At 41.0% G+C, this 24,254-nt stretch overlaps 1 protein-coding gene across 1 annotated transcript in view; it reads right to left on the bottom strand.

The window, feature by feature from the left end:
• The window catches only part of LOC139022744 (neutral amino acid uniporter 4-like), a 40,883-nt gene extending 20,281 nt beyond the window's left edge, over positions 1-20,602 (bottom strand). The window contains exons 1-3 of the mRNA XM_070433885.1: positions 20,499-20,602; positions 17,365-17,449; positions 11,709-11,981 (exon numbers count right to left, since the gene is read on the bottom strand). Of these exons, the coding sequence (XP_070289986.1) occupies positions 11,709-11,981; positions 17,365-17,449; positions 20,499-20,602 (462 nt within the window). The remainder of the gene's footprint in view (positions 1-11,708; positions 11,982-17,364; positions 17,450-20,498) is intronic.
• Positions 20,603-24,254: the final 3,652 nt, after the last annotated feature.

The raw sequence follows: 24,254 nt of genomic DNA, 5'->3' as shown, positions 1-24,254 counted from the left end.
ACTACCCCCATCCCCACTGCAATCCCCAGCTCCATCTGAATCCCCATCCCCACTCGAAATCCCCATCCCCACTGAATCCCCCAGCTCCAGCTTGAATCCCCAGCTCCACTGAATCCCCAGCTCCACTGAATTCCCCATCCCCACTGAACCCCAGCTCCAGCTGAATCCCAGCTGCCATCCCCACTGAATCCCCAGCTCCACTGAATCCCCATTTCTCCACGAACTCCCCATCCCCCACATCTTACTTCTCGGTTGGAGCAGGCGTTTAGGAAAACAGGGACAATGACAGTCTGTCAGAGAGGGGCGACAGCAGACAGAGGAGCAGGCGTTTAGGAAAACAGGGACAATGACAGTCTGTCAGAGAGGGGCGACAGCAGACAGAGGAGCAGGCGATTAGGAAAACAGGGACACTAACACATTAGTCTGTCAGAGGAGCTACTCCCATAAGGGCCTATAGAACAGAATCAACTTCCTCATGACTGCCAAGGACACAAGAGACACTGGCTCAGAGACACAGTGAAGAGAGGGCAAGATTTCCCCTGACTCACAAATAAAACCAAGTGAGACAACGAGAGGGAAGAGAAAAAGAAGAATCCCAGGCACAGAGTGGAAGGAATGAATGAAAGGACAGTAAGAGAGTCCCATAACACATTAGTCAGAGACTAAGAGACAGAACAGAAAGAGAGGGAGGAGAAATGGAGTTAGGTCACCTAGCCGTCAACCCATTAACCTAACGGTGAATTAGGGATGCAGTGTTGTGTTCCCCTGTGGACGCGTCGTCTACCGCGTCACACAGAGACGCCCAGCGACTGACAGGGATCCTAATGAATCTATTTAAAACTTAATTCAGCTGGTGATTGATGAGGGCTGTTCACAAGGGCACCTAGACCACTGACCGGAACACTGCCCAGCCACCCACCCACACAGCTGAGGGATGAGCTGTGCCACACACACTCGCAGATACACAACCCTGGCTGGCACAACCTTCTGTGGGAAATCTAAAACAGCAATCAACGCTGGATTACACGACACGTCAGGAACACTTACATCTGATGTCAATCTGCTCCAAAAGGCCTAATTGTATTCTTAGAATGACCTTGGGAACAGTCCAAGTAGACAAGCTTTTAAACGTTGTTCTTCATCGCTCATAGAAACAAAGTGCACCCTGACACTGACTGTTCAAATCTTTCATTGTAAACACAAGTCATGGACCCTATACTTTATTGGAAATGGAAATCGCCCGGAGAACCATGTCTCACAGGAGACGTGTAGTGGCTACAATGGAGAACCATGTAGTGCTGAGCATGCTTATTGAAATCGGTTTGGTTTTGGTTCATTCTATTAAAAAAATATCAGTTTTCGATTTCAGTTTTGATAATGTTTTTACACATTAAATGCACTATGTGGGTTGAACGTTGTAATAACACTGAATAAAACAATTAATAAAAGTCCCAAGATGGTAGTCATAGCCGCAGGTAGTAGTTTGGGGGGAAGGGGGAGTGAACAGGCGACTCCAGGATGCTGGCCTTCAAGGCAGAGTGGCAAAGAAAAAGCCATATCTCAGACTGCCAATAAAAAGAAAAGATTAAGATGGATATTTAACTAGGCAAGTCAGTTAAGAACACATTCTTATTTTCAATGATGGCCTAGGAACAGTGGGTTAACTGCCTTGTTCAGGGGCAGAACAACAAATTTTTACCTTGTCAGCTCCGGGATTCTATCTTGCAACCTTACAGTTAACTAGTCCAATGCTCTAACCACCTGCCTCTCATTGTACTCCACGAGGAGCCTGCCTGTTACGCGAATGCAGCAAGAAGCCAAGGTAAGTTGCTAGCTAGCATTAAACTTATCTTATAAAAAACAATCAATCTTAACATAATCACTAGTTAACTACACATGGTTGATGATATTACTAGTTTATCTAGCGTGTCCTGCGTTGCATATAATCGATGCGCCTACTTCGACAAACGGAGAGGATTTAACAAGCACATTTGCGAAAAAAAGCACTGTCGTTGCACTAATGTACCTAACCATAAACATCAATGTCTTCTTTAAAATCAATACACAAGTATATATTTTTTAAACCTGCATATTTAGTTAATATTGCCTGCTAACATGAATTTCTTATAATTAGGGAAATTGTGTCACTTCTCTTGCGTTCCGTGCAAGCAGTCAAGGTATATGCAGCAGTTTGGGCCGCTGGCTCATTGCGAACTGTGTGAAGTCCATTTATTCCTAACAAAGGCCGTAATAATTTGCCAGAATTGTACATAATTATGACATAACATTGAAGGTTGTACAATGTAACAGCAATATTAACTTAGGGATGCCATCCGTTAGATAAAATACGGAACGGTTCTGTATTTCACTGAAAGAATAAATGTTTTGTTTTCGAAATGATAGTTTCCGGATTCGACCATTTTAATGACCAAAGGCTCGTATTTCTGTGTGTTATTATGTTATAATTAAGTCTATGATTTGTAGAGCAGTCTGATGTGAGCGGTGGTAGGCAGCAGCAGGCTCGTAACATTATTCAAACAGCACTTCGTGCGTTTGCCAGCAGCTATTGCGCTGTTATGACTTCAAGCCTTCAACTCCCGAGATTAGGCTGGTGTAACCGATGTGAAATGTCTAGCTAGTTAGCGGGGTGCGTGCTAATAGCGTTTCAAACGTCACTCGCTCTGAACTTAGAGTAGTTGTTCTCCTTGCTCTGCATGGGTAACGTCGCTTCGAGGGTGGCTGTTGTCGATGTGTTCCTGGTTCGTGCCCAGGTAGGAGCGAGGAGAGAGACGGAAGCTATAAGTTACACTGCAATACTAAAGTGCCTATAAGACATCATAGTCAAAGGTATATGAAATACAATCGTATAGAGAGAAATAGTCCTATAATTCCTATAATAACTACAACCTAAAACTTCTTACCTGGGAATATTGAAGAGTCATGTTAAAAGGAACCACCAGCTTTCATATGTTCTCATGTTCTGAGCAAGGAACTGAGCAAGGACTTTTTTACATGACACATATTGCACTTTTACTTTCTTCTCCAACACTTTGTTTTTTGCATTATTTAAACCAAATTGAACATGTTTCATTATTTATTTGAAGCTAAATAGATTTTATTATGTATTATATTAAGTTAAAATAAGTGTTAATTCAGTATTGTTTGTAATTGTCATTATTAAATGAATGGGGGGAAAAATATATATATAAAATAAATAAATAAAAATCGGCCGATTAATCGGTATCGGCTTTTTTTGGTCCTCCAATAATCGGTATCGTATCGGCGTTGAAAATTCATACGGTCGAACTCTAGTTGAGACTGGTGTTTGCGGCTACTATTTAATGAAGCTGCCAGTTGAGGGCTTGTGAGGCGTTTGTTCTCAAACTAGACACTCTAATGTACTTGTACTCTTGCTCAGTTGTGCACCGGGGCTCCCACTCCTCTTTCTATTCTGGTTATAGACAGTTTTTGCTGTTCTGTGAAGGGAGTATACACAGCGTTGTAAGAGAGCTTCAGTTTCTTGGCAATTTCTCGTAGGATAGCCTTCATTTCTCAGAACAAGAATAGACTGACAAGTTTCAGAAGAAAGATCTTAGTTTCTGCCCATTTTGAGCCTGTATCGAACCCACAAATTGCTGATGCTCCAGTCTAAAGATCAGTTGTATTGCTCTTTAAAGTCAGCACTACAGTTTTCAGCTGTGCTAACATAATTGAAAAAGGGTTTTCTAATGATCAATTAGCCTTTTAAAGTGATAAACTTGGATTAGCTAACACAACGTGCCATTGGAACACAGGAGTGATGTTGCTGATAATGGACCTCTGTACCCATGTAGATATTCCATAAGATAAATCTGCCATTTCCAGCTACAATAGTCATTTACAACATTAACTATGTCTACACTGTATTTCTGATCAATTTGATGTTATTTTAATGAACAAAAAAATMTGCTTTTCTTTCAAAAAGGACATTTCTAAGTGACCCCAAACTTTTGAATGGTAGTGTATTTCTTTTTATKATTTTTTTTTTTCAGGGTGTACTTTTCACTTAGATCATGTATTTTCAGATACGCAAAGCAACCGCTTTCTATCCCTCTCCATCACGTGGTTCTCTCTTCCCTCAGTCTCCGTGTCTGCACCGCACAGACCGGACAAGTTCAAGCAGACACGCAATGGATTATGGTCATTAATTACCACGATTTCTGCGCTAAACTACAGTACCACTCAAAAGTTGACACACCTACCCATTCCAGGGTTTTTCTTTACTTTGACCATTTTCTACATTGTAGAATAATAGTGAAGACATCAAACCTATGATATAACACATATGGAAACATTTAGTAACCAAAAAAKGTGTTAAACAATTCTAAATATATATTATAWGAGATTCTTCAAAGTATTCACCCTTTGCATTGATGACAGCTTTACAAACTCTTGGTATTCTCTCAACCAGCTTCATGAGGTAGTCACCTGAAAAGCATTTCAATTAACAGTGCCTTGTTAATAAATTCATTTGTGGAATTTCTTTCCTTCTTAATGCTTTTGAGCCAATCAGTTGTGTTGTGACAAGGTAGGGGTGGTATACAGAAGATAGCCCTATTTGGTAAAAGACCATGTCCATATTATGGCAAGAAAAGCTCAAATAAGCAAAGAGAAACAACAGTCCATCATTACTTTAAGACATTCAAGTAATAGACACATATCAACATCAACTGTTCAGAAGAGACTGTCAAAATCAGGCRTTCATGGTCAAATTGCTGCAAAGAAACCACTACTAAAGGACACCAATAATAAGAAGGTACTTGCTTGGGTCAAGAAACATGAACAATGGACATTAGACTGGTGTAAATCTGTTCTTTGGTCTGATGAGTCCAAATCTGAGATTTTTGGTTCCAACTGCCGTGTCTTTGTGAGACGCACAGTAGGTGAACGGATGATCTCCGCATGTGTGGTTTCCACCGTGAAGCACGGAGGAGGAGGTGTGATGGTGTGGGGGTGATTTGCTGGTGACACTGTCAGTGCTTTATTTAGAATTCAAGGCACACTTAATGAGCATGGCTTCCACAGCATTCTGCAGTGATACGCCATCCCATCTGGTTTGCGCTTAGTAGGACTATCATTTGTTTTTCTCAGGACAATGACCCAACACTCCTCCAGGCTGTGTAAGGGCTATTTGATGAAGAAGGAGAGTGATGGAGTCCTGCATCAGATGACCTTGACTCCACATTCACCAACCTAAACCCAATTGAGATGGTTTGGGATGAGTTGGACCGCAGATTGAAGATAAAGTAGCCAACAAGTGCTCAGCATACAGTTGAAGTCAGAAGTTTACAAACWAATTTTTCAACCACTCCACAAATGTCTTGTTAACACACTATAGTTTTGGCAAGTCGGTTAGGACATCTACTTTGTGCATGACAGAAGTAATTTTTCCATCAACTGTTTGTAGACAGATTATTTCACTTGATCACAATTCCAGTGGGTCAGAAGTAACATACACTAAGTTGACTGTGCCTTTAACCAGCTTGGAGAATTCCATAAAAATTATTGTCATTGCTTTAGAAGATTCTGATAGACTCAAATGATGGCAATTAGCCTATTGGAGGTGTACCTGTGGATGTATTTCAAGCCTACCTTCAAACTCAGTATCTCTTTGCTTGACATCATGGGAAAATCAAAAGAAATCAGCCAAGACCTCAGAAAAAGAATTGTAGACCTCCACATGTCTGGTTCATCTTGGGAGCAATTTCCAAACACCATGAAAGTACCATTTCATCTGTACAAACAATAGTACGCAAGTAAACACCATGGGACCACGCAGCCGTCATACCGCTCAGGAAGGAGACGCGTTCTGTCTCCTAGAGATGAACGTACTTTGGTGCGAAAGGTGCAAATCAATCCCAGAACAACAGAAAAGGACCTTGTGAAGATGCTGGAGGAAACAGGTACAAAACTATCTATATCCACTGTAAAACGAGTCCTACATCGCAATAACCTGAAAGCCACTCAGCAAGGAAGAAACCAGCTCCAAAACTGCCATAAAAAGCCAGACTATGGTTTGCAACTGCACATGGGACAAAGATTGTACTTTTTGAGAAATGTGCTCTGTCTGATGAAACAAAAATAGAACTGTTTGGCTATCATGACCATCGTTATGTTTGGAGAAAAAGTGTAGGCTTGCAAGCCGAAGAACACCATCCCAACCGTGAAGCACGGGGATGGCAGCATCCATGATGTGGGATGCTTTGCTGCAGGAGGGACTGATGCACTTCACAAAATATATGGCTTCATGAGGAAGGACAATTATGTGGATATATTGAAGCAACATTTCAAGACATCAGTCAGGAAGTTAACGCTTTGTCACAAATGGGTCTTCCAAATGGACAATGACCACAAGCATACTTCCAAAGTTGTGGCAAAATGGCTTAACCTAGCGGAACCCCCGCCAACAGCCAATAAAATTGCAGGACGCCAAATACAAATCAACAGAAATCACATAAATCGGATTTCTCAAACATACAAGTATTAGGCACCATTTAAAGATAAAATTCTCGTTAATCCAGCCACAGTGGTCTGATATCAAAAATGCTTTACAGCGAAAGCTCCACAAACGATTATGGTAGGTCACCACCAACTCACAGAAAAACCCAGCAATTTTTCCCGCCAAAGAGAGGAGTCACAAAAAGCACAAATAGAGATAAAATGTATCACCAACCTTTGATGAACTTCATCAGATGACACTCATAGGACTCATGTTACACAATAATGTATGTTTTGTTCGGTAAAGTTCATATTTATATCCAAAAATCTTATTTTACATTGGCGGTTTAGATTCAGTAGTTCCAAAACATGCAGTGATATTGCAGAGAGCCACATGAATTCACAGAAATACTCATAATAAATGTTGATGAAAATACAGCTATTATACATTAAAACTTTAGATACACTCTCCTTAATGCAACCGCTGTGTTCAGATTTCAAAAAAACTTTACGGAAAAAGCATAATCTGAGAACGCGCTCAAAGCCCAAACCAGCCAGAGAAAATATCCGCCATGTTGGGTAGTCAACATTATTCATAAAAAAGCATTATAAATTCACTTACCTTTGATGATCTTCATCAGAATGCACTCCCAGGAATCGCAGTTCCACAATAAATGCTTGTTTTGTTCGATAATGTCCATCATTTATGTCCAATAGCTTCTTTGTTAGGGCGTTTGGTAAACAATCCAAAAGCGCCGATCTGGTCCATTCGGACGAAACGTTAAAAAGTTATATTACAGGTCGAAGAAACTTGTCAAACTAAGTATAGAATCAATCTTAGGATGTTTTATCAAAGAAGTTCAATAATGTTCCAACCGGAGAATTCCATTGTCTGGACAAATGCACTGAACGAGAGCAACCTCTCAAGTAAAAGCGCATGACTGAGAACGAGGCTGTAGGCAGACCCCTTATCAAACATCTCCCATCCGGCCCCCTTCACATGAGCAGCCTGAAACCACGTTCTAAAGACGGTTGACATCTAGTGGAAGCCTTAGGAAGTGAAAAATAACCCATATCCCACTGTGTATTCGATAGGGTGAGTTCAAAAAACTAAAAACGCTGCAGATTTCCCACTTCCTGTTTGGATTTTTTTCTTAGGTTTTTGCCTGCCATATGAGTTCTGTTATACTCACAGACATCATTCAACCAGTTTTAGAAACTTCAGAGTGTTTTCTATCCAATACTAATAATAATATGCATATATTAGCATCTGGGACTGAGTAGGAGGCAGTTCACTCTGGGCACGCTATTCATCCAAAAGTGAAAATGCTGCCCCCTATCCCAAACAAGTTAAGGACAACAGAGTCAAGGTATTGGAGTGGCCATCACAAAGCCCTGACCTCAATCCTATAGAAKATTTTTGGGCAGAACTGAAAAAGTGTGTGTGAGCAAGMAGGCCTACAAACCTGACTCAGTTACARCAGCTCTGTTAGGAGGAATGGGCCAAAATTCACCCAACTTGTGGAAGGCTACCCGAAACGTTTGACCCAAGTTAAATAATTTAAAGGCAATGCTACTAAATACTAATTGAGTGTATGTAAACTTCTGACCCACTGGGAATGTGATGAAAGAAATAAAAGCTGAAATAAATATTGTTTCTACTATTATTCTGACATTTCACATTCTTAAAGTAAAGTGGTGAACCTAACTGACTTAAGACAGGAAATTTTTACTAGGATTAAATGTCAGGAATTATAAATGTATTTGGCTCAGGTGTATGTAAACTTCTGACTTCAACTGTATGTGGGAACTCCTTCAAGACTGTTGGAAAAGCATTCCAGGTGAAGCTGGTTGAGAGAATGCCAAGAGTGTGTAAAGCTGTCAACAAGGCAAAGGGTGGCTACTTTGAAGAAACTAAAATATATTTTGATTTGTTTAAAACTTTTTTGGTTACTACATGATTCCATATGTTTTATTTCATAGTTTTGATGTCTTCAATATTATTCTACAATGTAGAAAATTGTAAAAAATTTAAAAAAATTAAAAATAAAACATTTAATGAGTAGGTGTCCCTAAACTTTTGACTGGTATTCTATGTAAAATATTGGCCTGCTGGAAACTACAACTCTACATCACACGGTTCAGGCATGATCTGATTTACACTACCGGTCTAAAGTTTTAGAACAATAAAAACTGCAAAAATGTGGGTGAAATGTAAGCAGTTCAAGTCCAGTGAATAACCTGAAATGGTTCAAAGGTAAGCGGTAAACTGCCAGAGGTTAAAAATATAAGTTTACCAGAAGGTTACAAATAACTGAAAAATAATGTACATTTCAGAGTTATAAAAAAAAGCTATTTTCCAGGGAACACGTWAAGGGTTAACAACTTACAGCTGTTCTGCAGCAATGGAAGTAAATTAAGCCTTGAAAGTTGGTGCTAACAATTCCTACAGGTGTCCAAATTTTTGCTGATTACTCTGTCTGTATTAAAGCAGTGTTGGAACAGACTGTTACTACACCCTCTTAAGTATTATTTGGACAGTATTGTACTGCAATAAGTAGTATATTGCTATCATAATGGCAAGAAAAAAGCAATTAACAAAGGAAGCCAGACAGACCATATTAACCCTTAAAAGTGTAGGTCTTTCCTTAAGAGAAATTGCAAAGAAAGCCATGGTGTCAGTGAGTAGTTTTCTACATCATCAAAAGGCACTTGGAAACTGGAGGGAGCTCTGACAGGAAGAGGTCTGACAGACCTAAAGCCAAAACAGAATCAGAAGACAAGTTTCTGAGAGTCAACAGCTTACGTGATAGCCGGCTCACAGGACAACAGCTTCAAGCACAACTTAATCTTAATACTGGTCGAAGTAAACAAGTCTCAGTTTCAACTGAGACYACTACTGTGATTATTATTATTTGACCATGCTGGTCATTTATGAACATTTGAACATCTTGGCCATGTTCTGTTATAATCTCCACCCGGCACAGCCAGAAGAGGACTGGCTACCCCTCATAGCCTGGTTCCTCTCTAGGTTTCTTCCTAGGTTTTGGCCTTTCTAGGGAGTTTTTCCTAGCCACTGTGCTTCTACACCTGCATTACTTGCTGTTTGGGGTTTTAAGCTGGGTTTCTGTACAGCACTTTGAGATATCAGCTGATGTACGYAGGACTATATAAATACATTTGATTTGATTTGATCTGTGAAGAGAAGACTTCAAGCTGCAGGTTTGACAGGTCGAGTYGCAGTAAGAAAGCCATTGCTAAAATGGCAAAATTAGAGAGGCTTGCCTGGGCCATAAAGCACCGCCAGTGGACTACTGAAGACTGAAAGAAGGTCTTATGAATCAAAATTTGAAATCTTCGATTCATCACGCAGGGTTTTTGTACACCATSGAGTAGGTAAAAGGATGGTTCCTCAGTGTGTGACACCAACTGTCAAACATGGAGGAGGATGTCTCGGGCTCTTTTGCTGGATCCAGAGTCGGCGACTTGCACAGAGTGAGTGACACCCTGAACCAAAACTGCTACCACAGCATTTTGCAGCGCCATGCAATACCCTCTGGTGTATTGGTCAAGGGWTTACACTTTCTGGGAACTTCTGCAACAGTGTTAGGAAGAACTTTCCGAACAATATTTGATTTCCATTGTAGAAAGAATGGCACGAGTCTGTTCGGCTGATATGTCTGCCCAAGCTGGCTATTTTGATGAGTCAAAAATGTAGATTACATTTTGTTGAACAAAAGGATTCCATGATTTATTTTTTGTCTCCAATTGTTTATTTGTTCTATTCTTTCATTTCAGAGTACATTAAGACATTAAACTGTGTGAATTTCAATAAAAACTGGAAAAATAGTTGTTCTAAAACTGGAAAAATAGTAGTTGTTCTAAAACTTTAGACCGGTAGTCTCTCTACAGAAACTGCACATCGAGGTCACAACAAAAAAAACTGTAAATTAGTTGTTTAAATGTTGTCGTTTTTTTTTTTTTTAATCGCTCAGCAGTACACAGGAGACATGTAGTGGATACAAGGGAGTCTCACGTTTCACAGAAGCAGACAGTACAGACACAAGGGGTATGATCTTCCACAGCGGACATATGCAGACCACAGGGAGATTCAATATTTTACACAGACAGCTACTTCCCAGTTCCCACACACACATACAGTAGCTTACACACACACACACACACACACACAGATGTTCACACAGTCAGTGCGTATTGCAAAGATGCTTACCATTTAACCTACAGGCAATTCAGTTACATAAGCTACATAATTTTTCCGTGATTACGATCTTTCTCATCGCTGCAACTCCCCAACGGCTCGGGAGAGGCGAAGGTCGAGTGTCCTCCGAAACATGACCCGCCAAACCACACTTCTTAACACCCGCCCGCATCACCCGGAAGCCAGCTGCACCAATGTGTCGTAGGAAACACTGTTCAACTGARGGCTGAAGTCAGCCTGCAGGGGCCCGGCCCGCCACAAAGTGTCGCTAGAGTGTGATGAGCCAAGTAAAGCCCGCCCGGCCAAACCCTCCCCTAACGACGCTGGGCCAATTGTGCGCCGCCCTATGGGACTCCCGGTCACCGCCGGTTGTGACACATCGAACCCGGGTCTGTAGTGATGCCTCAAGCACTGCGATGCAGTACCTTAGACCACTGCACCACTCAGGAGGCCCTAGCTACATTATCTTTAACCATGTCTCTGTCTGAGGTACACTGAAGACAGGCTTCAGGTCAATATCAAAGCCAACACATGGGGGCGCGTCACCACAACAGTGTAAAAACAGTCTGGAACAGCTGGGGGTATGGTGTGTGTGTCTCACACAGACTTCCTCGATAAGGTGCTGGAGAAAATAGACAAGTCCAAAGAAGAATATATCATCTTCCCACACACCCATTTGAATGACAGATTTGAAGTGCCTAGGTTGAGAACCGTTGTGCAGGTGGACGACAACATCTGGAGCGTGACTACCACATAAACAAACTGTACTAGTGTAGTGTTAAACATGGATAACCGTTTCCCATTGACTTATTCCACTTACCGTCGTGATGCACTGGAAGATGATGAGAACCCTGACGGCCACAACAACAGTGTAAACTACAACAGTGTAACAACAACAGTGTAACTACAACAGTGTAACAACAAGCTTACCGTGTGATGTACTGGAAGATGCTGATGACGCTGACGGCCACAACAACAGTGTAAACAACAACAGTGTAAACAACATGCTTACCGTCGTGATGTACTGGAAGATGATGATGACGCTGACGGCCATGCAGACGTTGGCCAGCAACGACAGGACGGCCATGTTCTTCAGGTCCTTCATGAACACCAGCAGGATGAGGAAGGGCAGGAAGAAGAGCATGTAAAGACGCAGGTCCAGTGCCCAGGGCTCAGAGGGCACCATGGTGGGTAGAGGGACCGGGGCTGGCACCATGGAGGAGTTGGCGAATGACAGGGATTCATCTGCCAGGGTGATGTTTACACCTTGGTATCCCTCAACGACCTAGAGAGGAAGGAATGGATACACACAGGTGCACGCACACACACACACACACACATGCACACACACACAAAAAGGTGTGATTAATGGTAGTCATGAGTGAAACTCACCTCACCCCATCACCCTGAAGGAACCTTCTGAAGGAACCTCCCGATAAACCTTTAGATAGAGATCCCACTAAATCTACAGACTGCAATTAAGGCTACTGCGTGTTCTCTCCTTGCCAGAGAAAAACATTTTAGGAGCTTATCATGGAAGTGAAGAAGTGGATTGGCCTCGTGCTTGTCGATAAGTGAAGTGGATTGGCCTCGTGCTTGTCGATAAGTGAAGTGGATTGGCCTCTTGCTTGTCGATAAGCAGCTCTCCCGCTTCTATCAACAACAAAAGATTTTCCCAGAGAAAAACTATCAGAAAACTTTCTGGGATTAATGAATATTCAACACAACACCAGGGAGTGGACTAGAAATGGGAGGGGGTAGAGGAGATGAGGGGGGCTCCAAATTATATCCCCATGATTCCATCTTATTCCACAGCTCAGACAGGCTAGAAAGATCAGGGTTTCATTAAATTAGACTGTCTGCTATTACATTTTAGTCATTTAGCAGACACTCTTATCCAGAGCGACTTAAGAGTAGCAATTGGCATTAAGTGCCTTGCTCAAGGGCACATCAACAGATCTTTCACCTAGTCGGRCGGGGGATTCAAACCAGCAACCTTTCGGTTACTAGCCCAACGCTCTTAACCACTAGTCTCCCAGTCCCAGAGGTGGAGGGCTACGAATGCAGGGAGAGAAATGGTGCTACCTGAAAATACAGTGGGTAGTTCGTTCACCCATTAACCCATCACCCATTTATAATTATCATAAGTCACTCACTCACCACCTCGTGCTACTCAGGGTGTTGTTTTAAATAAAAACAGGTTCTCAATTGATGACCTTGCTTTAAAGAATGATTAAATAAATCTAACTAAAGTGCTTATTAATTCGTCATATCACCCCCATTCACCACATTCTTCAGTCACTAATGGGAATACTGTAGCGATCCATCTACACAGCTACTCCACGTCACCCATAAACCATCAGCAGTATGAGCATTCAAAAAGTATTCAGACCCCTTCACTTTTTCCACATTTTGTTACATTACAGCCMTATTGTAAAATATGTGTTATTTTTTTTATTCCTCAATCTACAAAACACAATGCCCCATAATGACAGGCAATGCCTTCAACCTTATGGCTTGGTTTTTGCTCTGACATGCACTGTCAACTGTGAGACCTTATATAGACAGCGGTGTGCCTTTCCAAATCATGTCCAATCCATTGAATCTATAATCAAGTTGTAGAAACAGCTCAAGAATGATCAATGGAAACAGGATTCACCTAAGCTCAATTTCGAGTCTCAGAGCAAACGGTCTGAATACTTATGTAAAGAAGGTAGTTCTGTTTCAAATTTTTAATACAATTTTAATACAATACATTTAATACAATACATTTAATACAAATATCTAAAAACCTGTTTTCGCTTTGTCATTATGTGGTAGTGTGTGAAGTGATGAGGATTTTATTTTATTTTTATCCATTTTAGAATAAGGCTGTAACGTAACAAAATGTGGAAAAACTCAAGGGGTCTGATTATTTTCCGAATGCACTCTATGTAGCTAGCTGTTGTCATACTATGAACACATACAGAGATGGGTATGTACAGGTAACTGCCAAAATAAAGGAAACACTTAAATAAATGAGGGATACAAGAGAGGAAGAGGTGAAGCGAGATGTTTTACTCAGCCCAAAATCTGTCCACGAAAATAAGACGAATTGAGGAATTTTTGTATGGAGGTCAATGAGAAAAAGTGTTGAAGTTGGTCATCAAACTCAATTGCTAATTTGCTTTGTGAGMCTTATTTGATCAAATAGAAGTTTTGTAATGGTTAGGTTGTTGCGAACGCACTGATATAAGTGAACGCACGTGGCATGTTGGCAACATTGAAAAATAAAATGACTATCGGAGTTGTGCCCGTTGTCATAGCGATCATGGATATAACCCGTTTTAGCATGGACATTGCCATTGAGGGCTTCCATCATTTTAAAGTAGTCAACTGGGTGGGGATTCCAATGAGTTGAGAGCAATCAGACAATGAAGTAGAAAATTGACTTGAAAAAGGAGATAGCGTCTGTGACAGCATGGGCAGCACTATTAAGGCAATAATGGCACAGATACAAAGACGTATTTTCATTTTTAGAGCAATCACTGGAATATCTTGTCAATATAATAGACATGTATAATGTGTGTGTGTGTGTGTGTGTGTGTGTGTGTGTGTGTGTGTGTGTGTGTGTGTGTGTGTGTGTGTGTGTGTGTGTGTGTGTGTGTGTGTGTGTGAGTGTCTCAGTCACCAGATCTCAACCCAATTGAACACTTGTGGGCGATTCTGGAGTGGCACTTGAGACCGCATTTTCCATCACCATCAACTAAACACCAAATGATGGAATTTCTAGTGGACGAATGTGTCGCATCCCTCCAACAGAGTTCCAGACACTTGCAGAATCTATGCCAAGGTGCATTGAAGCTGTTCTGGCTCATGGTGGCCCAATGCTCGATTAAGAGACTTTTTGTTTTTGGCGTTACCTCTATGTGCTGCTGTAGGTTCAATGGCACAGCCCTGAGAGTGCATTTACTACAGTAATGTATGCCTGCTTGTATAAACTGTGTAGTAAACTGAATATCTACTATGTTTATGCATGTAAGCTTGTTTGTTGTGGATGCCAGGAAATAAATTATGCAAGAAAGATAGAGAGAGAAAGAGACAGAAGGGGGAGGGTAGAGAGGGAGGGGGGATAGAGAGCGACAAAGAGAGAGAGAAAGAGAGAGAGAAAAGACAGTGTGTGGTATTGATTTCATATGATAGAGTAGTACAGGGCTTCCTTCCTAGCTCTAGACAACTAGTATTAAATAATGCACACTGATATAGCCTCACATAATCCCATAAGGAGGAATACTGCATCACATCATCTCATAACTAAGCACCATAGAGAGGAGATGGACACCAGTCCAGTTAGATACTACATATTGCACTTACATACACGTCCCAAAGAACTCCACTGAAATATATCCAGTAACCTATTATTTATTGAATATGGACAATGATAAAAAGATGAGTCCTCTATCTCTATGGCCGGTTGTTGACACACGTATCTGCCCTCTCATTGGCTAGAATGGTACCACCAGATCTTGCCTCCTCCCGCCTGCCTTCCATCTTTGAGGAAATGTATTGCCATTGTTAAAGCGGTCACTGGAATATTGAAAATAAGAATTTGTTCTTAACTGACTTGCCTAGTTAAATAAAGGTAAAAATTAATTTTACAATTTTTTAAAATCTCTCGTCAATATAATAGAAAATCGTTATTTTAATAAACTAGTTTTTTTGTAAATAAAGTACTATAATATAAACGACGTGGGCAGACCCAATGTCCTCTAAAGTGGGCACACCTCTAGTATGGACCAATGGCTGTCCAGAATATGATCCTGCTATGACATCAAGCTCTAAAAMAACAAAAGGCGGCATGGTGCACATTCCACCTCTGGCTAAATGGTCGCCATGGATAAAAACTGTGAAAATAAGAGTTTAAAGAGTTAATTTACAGTGAAAACAAAAAGGTWTTAGAACCTAGWTTGGGAATAGAGATGTACCCACAATGCAACYGGCCAACCAACCAGCCCTATACAGATCATTAAAGCAATCTAAATATTGTATCAGATGCCTCTGTTTACTTTTTCTAATTCAGAACAACTAGACACTCATATCTCATCTGCCATGTTCGAAAATTCTAAAGCTCTGGTGGCTTTGCCCCATTCAACCCCACTGTTTAACTACCAATAGGAAGCTTTGCTCAGCTTTTGACAAATACATCTTATGTGTGTACTCCTATATGAGCATAAACAATWAGTATATTGAYCCTAAACACACACAGAGAGACCCGYGTCAGCAGTAAATGTTTTCTGATMAACTGAGACCACAGAGAGTACGTAGTACYGCAGTTAGCAGAAGGTCTAATGATGCTACATGTTTGGATTGAGGAGCTGCAACCCAATAAATAACAATAAACTTTGTTAGAGATGGAAAGAGAGAAATTGATTTTTTAAATGTTCCATCATAACGGTTGAAGAATTTCAGTCCATTTCAATATAAGATTGTACCATACTTTATTCACTCTGATATTACTACTCCTGGCTATGCCCTACCAAATAATCACATTTGAGTTTTGAATTAAAGAGGCACTGCATGAAGTCTTTATCGTTGTCCATATGGAAATGGTTGACTATCTATGCTAGTCCATAAGGAAGAGATCACCATCTAATACAGTTTATAAATTGTGTGGGAGCACGAGAGAGAAAGAGAGGCTGAGAAAGTCAGGCAAGCAGAGAGCTCAGAGATGAAACACCACTAGCGTCTCCTAGGGAACGTTGTGTGTCACTGCAAGTCAACCATTAGAACAGCTCAAGAGTTGGGATGACAAGAGGTAATCCTCCAAACACACCATCTAATTGAGGGGTACATCCCCAAGCAACCGGGATTGATAGGTTAGGCAGCTCAGTTGAATATGGGTTATTGGTATACGGCCAATATACCATGGCTAAGGTTTGTTCTTAGGCACAATGCAATATTGGCCAAATATTGGCCATATTTGGTCAATATTACATTGTGCCTAAACTCCAAAAAACCCAGAGTAGTGTATTGCTATTATACTGGTTACCAACGTCGTTAAAGCAGTAAAACGAAATYTTTTGTCATACACGTAGTATACGATCTATTATAAACTGGGTGGTTCAAGCCCTGAATGCTGATTGGCTAACATACCACGGGTATGATGAAACATTTATTTTTACTGCTCTAATTACGTTGGTAACCAGTTTATAATAGTAATAAGGTACCTCAGAGGTTTGTGGTATATGGCCAATATACTACGGCTAAGGGTTGTGTCCAGGCACTCCGTTATGCGTCGTGCATAAGAACAGCCCTTAGCCGTGGTATATTGGCCATATACCACACCCCCATGCCTTATTGCTTAAGTATACCACGGCTGTCAGCCATTCAGGGCTCAAACCACCCAGTTAATAATACCAATTCAGTATCTGTACAGTACAGTATCTGTACAGGATTGATTTGATTGTGTCAGTGACACATACTTGTGACACACCCATTGCTTTTGATAGATAGGAGTACAGAGACACTTCCACAGGCGTTTGTTTGATTGGTAGGCTTTTAAGAACACACCATATTGGTCTGTATTTGATAGGTGGGTATACGGACACTCAACACACATCTGTTTTTYATTGGTAGGCTTTTAAGAACAACACACTGGTCTGTATTCGATAGGTGGGAACAGAGCCTACCTGTTTTATATTCTCTGCCAGGAACACAAAGTATGCACTGCAGAATCCCAGCTGTGTCAACACCAGGAAGAAGTTGACCAGGTGCCTAGAACAGGACAGGAGGACATGACAGGGACATAAACATGTTAAAACAGCTCTTAAATATCTGGATGGCTTATACGATGATAGAATACAGAAGTTCTGTTCTGTATTACCATTTTACTCTTTAATATTTATGTGCATGAGGGCATTTTCACTGCTAGCAAGCCATTTTTATAAAGTAGCAATAATAAACTAATCAGAATCCTGTCTTGACTCCTCCTCTAGCCTGTCTCTAAATATGTTCCTCACTATAGCTGGTAATTAGCTGATCCAAAATGAATCAGCATATCATGTGTAAAACTCAGAAATCTGGTGATTACACACTGATATTACCGCCGCTTGTAGCCAGGTAGTATTTACCGCCGTTGTATCAGGTAGTTTATTACCGCCGTGGTGTATGTCAGGTAGTATATTACCGCCGTTGTAGTCAGGTAGTATGTTACCGCCGTTGTATGCCAGATAGTATATTACCGCCGTTGTAGCCAGAAGGTATTTACCGCCGTTGTAGTCAGGTAGTATGTTACCGCCGTGTAGTCAGGTAGTATGTTCCGCCGTGTAGCCACGGTAGTATTTACCCCGTTGTAGCCAGATAGTATATTACCGCCGTTGTAGTCAGGTAGTAATTTACTGCTGCCTGTGTAGCCAGATATATATTACCGCCGTTGTAGTCAGGTAGTATATTACTGCTGTTGTAGTCAGGTAGTATGTTACGCCGTTGTAGTCAGGTAGTATATTACTGCTGTTGTAGTCAGGTAGATATTACCGCCGTTGGTAGCCAGATAGTATATTACTGCTGTGTAGTCAGGTGAGTGTATATTACCGCCATTGTAGTCAGGTAGTATATTACCGCCGTTGTAGTCAGGTATTATATACCGCCGTTGTGTCAGGTAGTATATTACTGCTGTTGTAGTCAGGTAGTATGTTACCCCGTTGTAGCCAGTAGTATATTACCGCCATTGTGTCAGGTAGTATATTACTGCTGTTGCTTACAATAAGTAATGAAAGGTTTCATTAAAATATTTCAATGAGTCAAACTGAAGCATTTGAGAGGTAGTGCCGAACAATCAGTCATTGTCAGACCACCACTCAAACCTTTTATTCTATCAAACGCTACATTAAATGCACTTTTTCCTCATCTATAACACTTAAGCAACCAGTAAGCATTCTGCTGAACCAAAACAGTATCATGAATCTCAAATGAAAGGCTGTGGTAGTGAATTTAAGTGAGTTAACCCCAATCAATGGAGTAGCTGTTGGATTTCAGTTAGAGTCAATTCATAAGATGCACTTCATAAATGCAATCCATTATCATGGGGAGTCACATAGATTAAGCTTTCCTCTATGTCGAAGCATGAGCACACAGCCGGCGAACCTCAGTAGTGAACTGGCTGTATAGAGATATGTATTGTTAACCATCCCTCCTTTAACATCAAACTATGGCTACCATCCCAAACTGCCTGATATCCATCATCGCATTTACCACTAGGCTCTTTTGACCTTTGTTTTGTGTATGATGGTATGATCGCTGCCTGCTCCTGCCCCGCCGTGTCCAACATCACTACTTTGGACGGCTCTGACTTAGAAATATGTGGACACCTACAAATAGCCTAGGTGTCTGGTTAGTACTGAAACTTCCTTCCAGCTCACATCAAACCATCTCCAATCAAAGTCAATTCTAGAATGGCTTCCTATTCCGCAACAAAGCATCACTTTACTCATGCTGCCAAACATACCCTTGTAAAACTCTGACCATCCTACCAATCCTCGACTTCGGTGATGCATTTACAAAATAGCCTCCAAAACCCGTACTCAAAAATTGGATGCGAGGTTCTATCACAGTGCCATCCGTTTGTCACCAAAGCCCATATACTACCCACCACTTGCGACCTTACATACTTCGTTGGGTGGAACCGCTCGCGTGCGGGGGGCGGACATACTCGTCGCCAAACCCGACTGGTTCCAGGTCCATCTAACGACCCTGCCTAGGTGAAGTCTCCCTATCTCAGCTCGCTGCGTCAACCATGCCAGCACCTACTGTAGCCTACGCGCGTCCAGCAGGTATATCTCTCTTAGTCACAGCCCAAACCAATTCCCTTCCTTTGGACGCCCTCTCCTTCCAGTTCTCGTGCTGCCAATGACTGGAAACGAATACAAAAAATCTCTGAAACTGGCAAAAACGTTCTATTCTCCCTCACTAGCTTTGAAGCACCAGCTGTCAGAGCACAGCTCGATAGATTACTTGCACTGTACATAACCCATCTACAATTTAGCCAAAAACTTACTCTTTACCTTACTGTATTTTAATTATTTTGCCTCCTTTTGCAGCCCCATTATTTCTGTCTCTACTTCACTCTCTTCCACTGCAAACCAACCATTTCCATTGCTTTTTTTTTGTTTTATCTTTTACTTGTCGTGTGTACCACTTCGCCGTCTCATGGCCTTTTATATTTTTATTTATTACTATACATATATTTGTTTTGCCTTCACCTCCCTTATCTCAACCTAACTTGCTCACATTGTATATAGACTATTTTTTTTTATTATTGAACTTATTGTTTGTTTTTATCTCCATGTGTAACTATGTGTTTGTGTTATGTTGTTCGACTGCTTTGCTTTATTTGGCCAGGTCCGCATTTAGAAATGAGAACGTGTTCTCAATTTGCCTACCTGGCTTAAATAAAGGTTAAATAATAAAAAGTAAAATAAACCTTTGCGTTTTGGCTTTTTATAGGACGACTCCATTAGCTGTTTGCAAAAACAGCAGCTACTGCTTCCGCCGGGTTCCCACCAAACATGACATAATCACAGAATCATTATAGACAAGAACAGTCTCAAGACAGGATTACTTACATACGATTTTGTACATAGATATGAGGGTTTGTCTGAATAGCTTTCTAGCACCTCACGTGCCCTAGCCGTCTGAAGAAGGTTGGTGAACCCTACAGCGTGATGGGTCAAAAATTGCACCTCCCCAGATGAAAAGAGCGTTACTCATCTCTCCTCGCCAAAATCTGGCACCTTCTCCGTAAGGAACGAAACGTAACACTTAATGCCGTATGAGCTGTGCTCCGATGGAGAAGGCCACGTGTGTCACACTGTACGCCCAGGGGCAGGTCTCTTCAACCTGGGGGCAGAAGGAGGATGACCTGTCCCACATTTTGTACATATTTGGTGTCACAGAGAGAGGCACAAGGAATACAGTGACAAGAGGAAGATGGACCACAAGATCTGAGGGAATTAAAAGACAGAAAGTCTCTCTGCAGTCCTGTTCTGTCTTTATTGGGTAGGCAGAGCAACAGACAAGAGGACAACAGAAAAGAGAGAGAGACAGACAAAGAGAGAAGGGGTGGTAGATTGCTGGAAACCAGACAACGGAAGATTGAGACGGCCGTCTGAAAGCGAGTACATTGTGTTCTGGTTTGGATGAGGCGATTACAATATATTACATTACAGTCCCATCACTCTGCTGTGGATAGTCACTCTCTCCGACGCTCTATTGAAATAATCACAGTGATTAATACTGTGTAGATGTCATTTCAGGTGACAGTTTTGAGGTGACCCAGTTTTTGTAAATARATCCCATATTTATTTTCCCTTTTGTACTTATTTGCACATCGTTACAACACTGRATACAGCCATAATATGACATTTGAAATGTCTCTATTCCTTTGGAACTTTGAGTGTAATGTTTACTGTTCTATTTATTTGATTTTTAGCTATTTCACTTGCTATTTATTATCAATTGTTTAGTCATTATTATTATAAATCATTATTGTTATTATTACTACTGTAGGCCCATTTAATAATCTAAACCGTTTTTTTGAAATAAACTCTTTTTGCATAGGCTGTTTCATTTTGTTGAGACATTTTCATTGGCTAAATCAAGTTCAAACTTTCTTTAATTTTGTGCTCCGTATTTAGATGAAGGTTAAAAGTAGGCCTGTTGTAAAAGAAATAGCATTAGCCTATTGCTGTCATTTGTTGGGTAGGCAATCGACTATGTTGATAATTAATMTAATGCCACAATATAAGAACCTGCCTGTATTTTCCCTATAAACAATGCCTTGYCTTACTTTTGATATTAAAGTTAAGCAACTTCTGTGAAGGTTTGGTGTGGTATGGCTATTATTAGGCTTAGCTACAGCAGGCCTATGAAGGCAGTGTGCACCAGAACTCCAAATGACTCTGACAGTTGAACTTGAGGTGAAGAAGAACTCTTTAGGAGAATTACTAACAATATAATGGTTCTTTTTATAAAAATACACTACCGTTCAAAAGTTTGGGGTCACTTAYAAATGTCCTTGTTTTTGAAAGAAAAGCACATTTGTGGCCATTAAAATGACATCAAATTGATCAGAAATACAGTGTAGACATTGTTAATGTTGTAAATGACTATTGTAGCTGGAAATGGCAGATTTATCTTATGGAATATCTACATAGGCGTACAGAGGCCCATTATCAGCAACCATCACTCCTGTGTTCCAATGGCACATTGTGTTAGCTAATCGAAGTCTATCATTTTAAAAGGCTAATTGATCATTAGAAAACCCTTTTGCAATTACTTTAGCATAACTGAAAACTGTTGTGCTAATTAAAGAAGCAATAAAACTGGTCTTCTTTAGYCTAGTTGAGTATCTGGAGCATCAGCATTTGTGGGTTCGATTACAGGCTTAAAATGGGCAGAAACAAAGGWCTTTCTTCTGAAACTCGTCAGTCTATTCTTGTTCTAAGAAAATAAGGCTATTCCATGCAAAAKATAGCCAAGAAACTGAAGATCTCGAACAACGCTGTGTACTACTCCCTTCACAGAACAGCGCAAACTGGCTCTAACCAGAATAGAAAGAGTGGGAGGCCCCGTTGCACAACTGAGCAAGAGGACAAGTACATTAAAGTGTCTAGTTTGAGAAACAGACACCTATGTAGATAATCCATTAAAAATCAGCTGTTTCCAGCTACAATAGTCATTTTAAACATTAACAATGTCTACATGTCTATATATCTTTATGTACATATTCTTTTATCCTTTACACTTGTGTGTATAAGGTAGTAGTTGTGGGAATTGTTGGTTGATTACTTGTTGGTTATTACTGCATTGTCGGAACTAGAAGCACAAGCATTTCGCTACACTCGCTATTAACATCTGCTAACCATGTGTGTGTGACAAATAAAATTTGATTTGATTTGATTTACACTGTATTTCTGAGCAATTTGATGTAATTTTAATTGACAAAAAACATTTGCATTTCTTTCAAAAACAAGGACATTTTTAAGTGACCCCAAACTTTTGAACGGTAGTGTACATTCTAAGCGACATTTATGAATTAGCTCCTTCTGTACGCCTATTTACCATCACAAACCGACGCAAATAAAGAGAATGTCTTCACTGACATTTTCAACCTTTCCCTGACCGAGTCCGTATACCTACATGTTTCAAGCAGACCACCGCAGTCCCTGTGCCCAATAACACTAAGGTAACCTGCCTAAATGATTACCGCCCCATAGCACTCACGTCAGTAGCCATGAAGTGCTGTGAAAAGCTGGGCATGGCTCACATCAACAGCATCCTACTAGATACCCTAGACCCACTGCAATTCGCATACCACCCCAACAGATGACAAAATCTCAATCACACCTCCCTTTCCCACCTGGACAAAAGGAACACCTATGTGAGAATGCTGTTCATTGACTACAGCTCAGCGTTCAACCCCATAGTGCCCACGAAGCTCATCACTAAGCTAAGGACCCTGGTTCCTCTGTGTTTGTGCTTTCACTTGCAGATTGGGGATAGGTGGAGCTGATTGGGTCGTTAAGTGACAAGTTGCACCCTCTCTCTCAGCACTAATTTGTTTTGTGATCTGGTTGATTTTGTTTTTTGATTAGGTGCACCCTTCAACACTTACACACATTTTACCTTCATCCATGTATCTCCATTACGCCCTTCACATGCTTACTTTCACACTTCACAGGTTAGTTTTCCTTTGTAGTTTTATATTTATTACTCCTTAACTGCCAACGTGTTGTCTCCCTTGCTTGTCACCATCTAAGAGCCAGGTTGTGACAGGCATGACAACACCTTTTCCACTCAGGAAGCTGAAAAGACTTGGCATGGGTCCCCAGATCCTCAAAAGTACTACAGCTGCACCATCGAAAGCATACTGACCGGTTGCATCACCGCCTGGTATGGCAACTGCTCGGCATTGACCGCAAGGCACTACAGAGGGTAGTGCGTACAGCCCAGTACATCACTGGGGCCAAGCTTCCTGCCATTCAGGACTTATATACACGGGGCTATTAGAGGAAGGCCAAAACATGGTCACCCAAGTCATAGACTGTTCTCTCTGATACAGCACGGCAAGTGGTACCGGAGCACCAAGTCTAGGTCCAAAAGGCTCCTTAACAGCTTCTACCCCCAAACCATAAGACTCTACCGCCCCTTTGTTTTACCACTACTGCTATTTGCTGTTTATTATCTATGCATAGTCACTTTACCCCTACCTACATGTACAAATTACCTTGACTAACCTGTACTCCCGCACATTGACTCGGAACTGGTAGTCCCTGTATATAGCCTCATTGTTTATTAGTGCTACTTTTTAAATATATTTTTCATCAAACTGCATTGTTGGTTAAGACCTTGTAAGTAAGCTTTCACGGTAAGTTCTTACACCTGTTGTATTCGGGCGCATGTGACAAATAAAATGTTATTTATATCTGAATAGCAGTAGTAGCCTGACAAGTATAAAGTAAGTAATCCATGTCGATGTCGGGAACATGGCGCCAGCATCTCTTTCCTTCTCTCTGTGTCTCTA

The sequence above is a fragment of the Salvelinus sp. IW2-2015 genome, linkage group LG22 (assembly GCF_002910315.2).
Source record: "Salvelinus sp. IW2-2015 linkage group LG22, ASM291031v2, whole genome shotgun sequence".
In the NCBI taxonomy this organism is placed as follows: domain Eukaryota; kingdom Metazoa; phylum Chordata; class Actinopteri; order Salmoniformes; family Salmonidae; genus Salvelinus; species Salvelinus sp. IW2-2015.
Note: the sequence above shows the minus strand (reverse complement) of the source record. Positions and strands in the feature narration are given on the sequence as shown.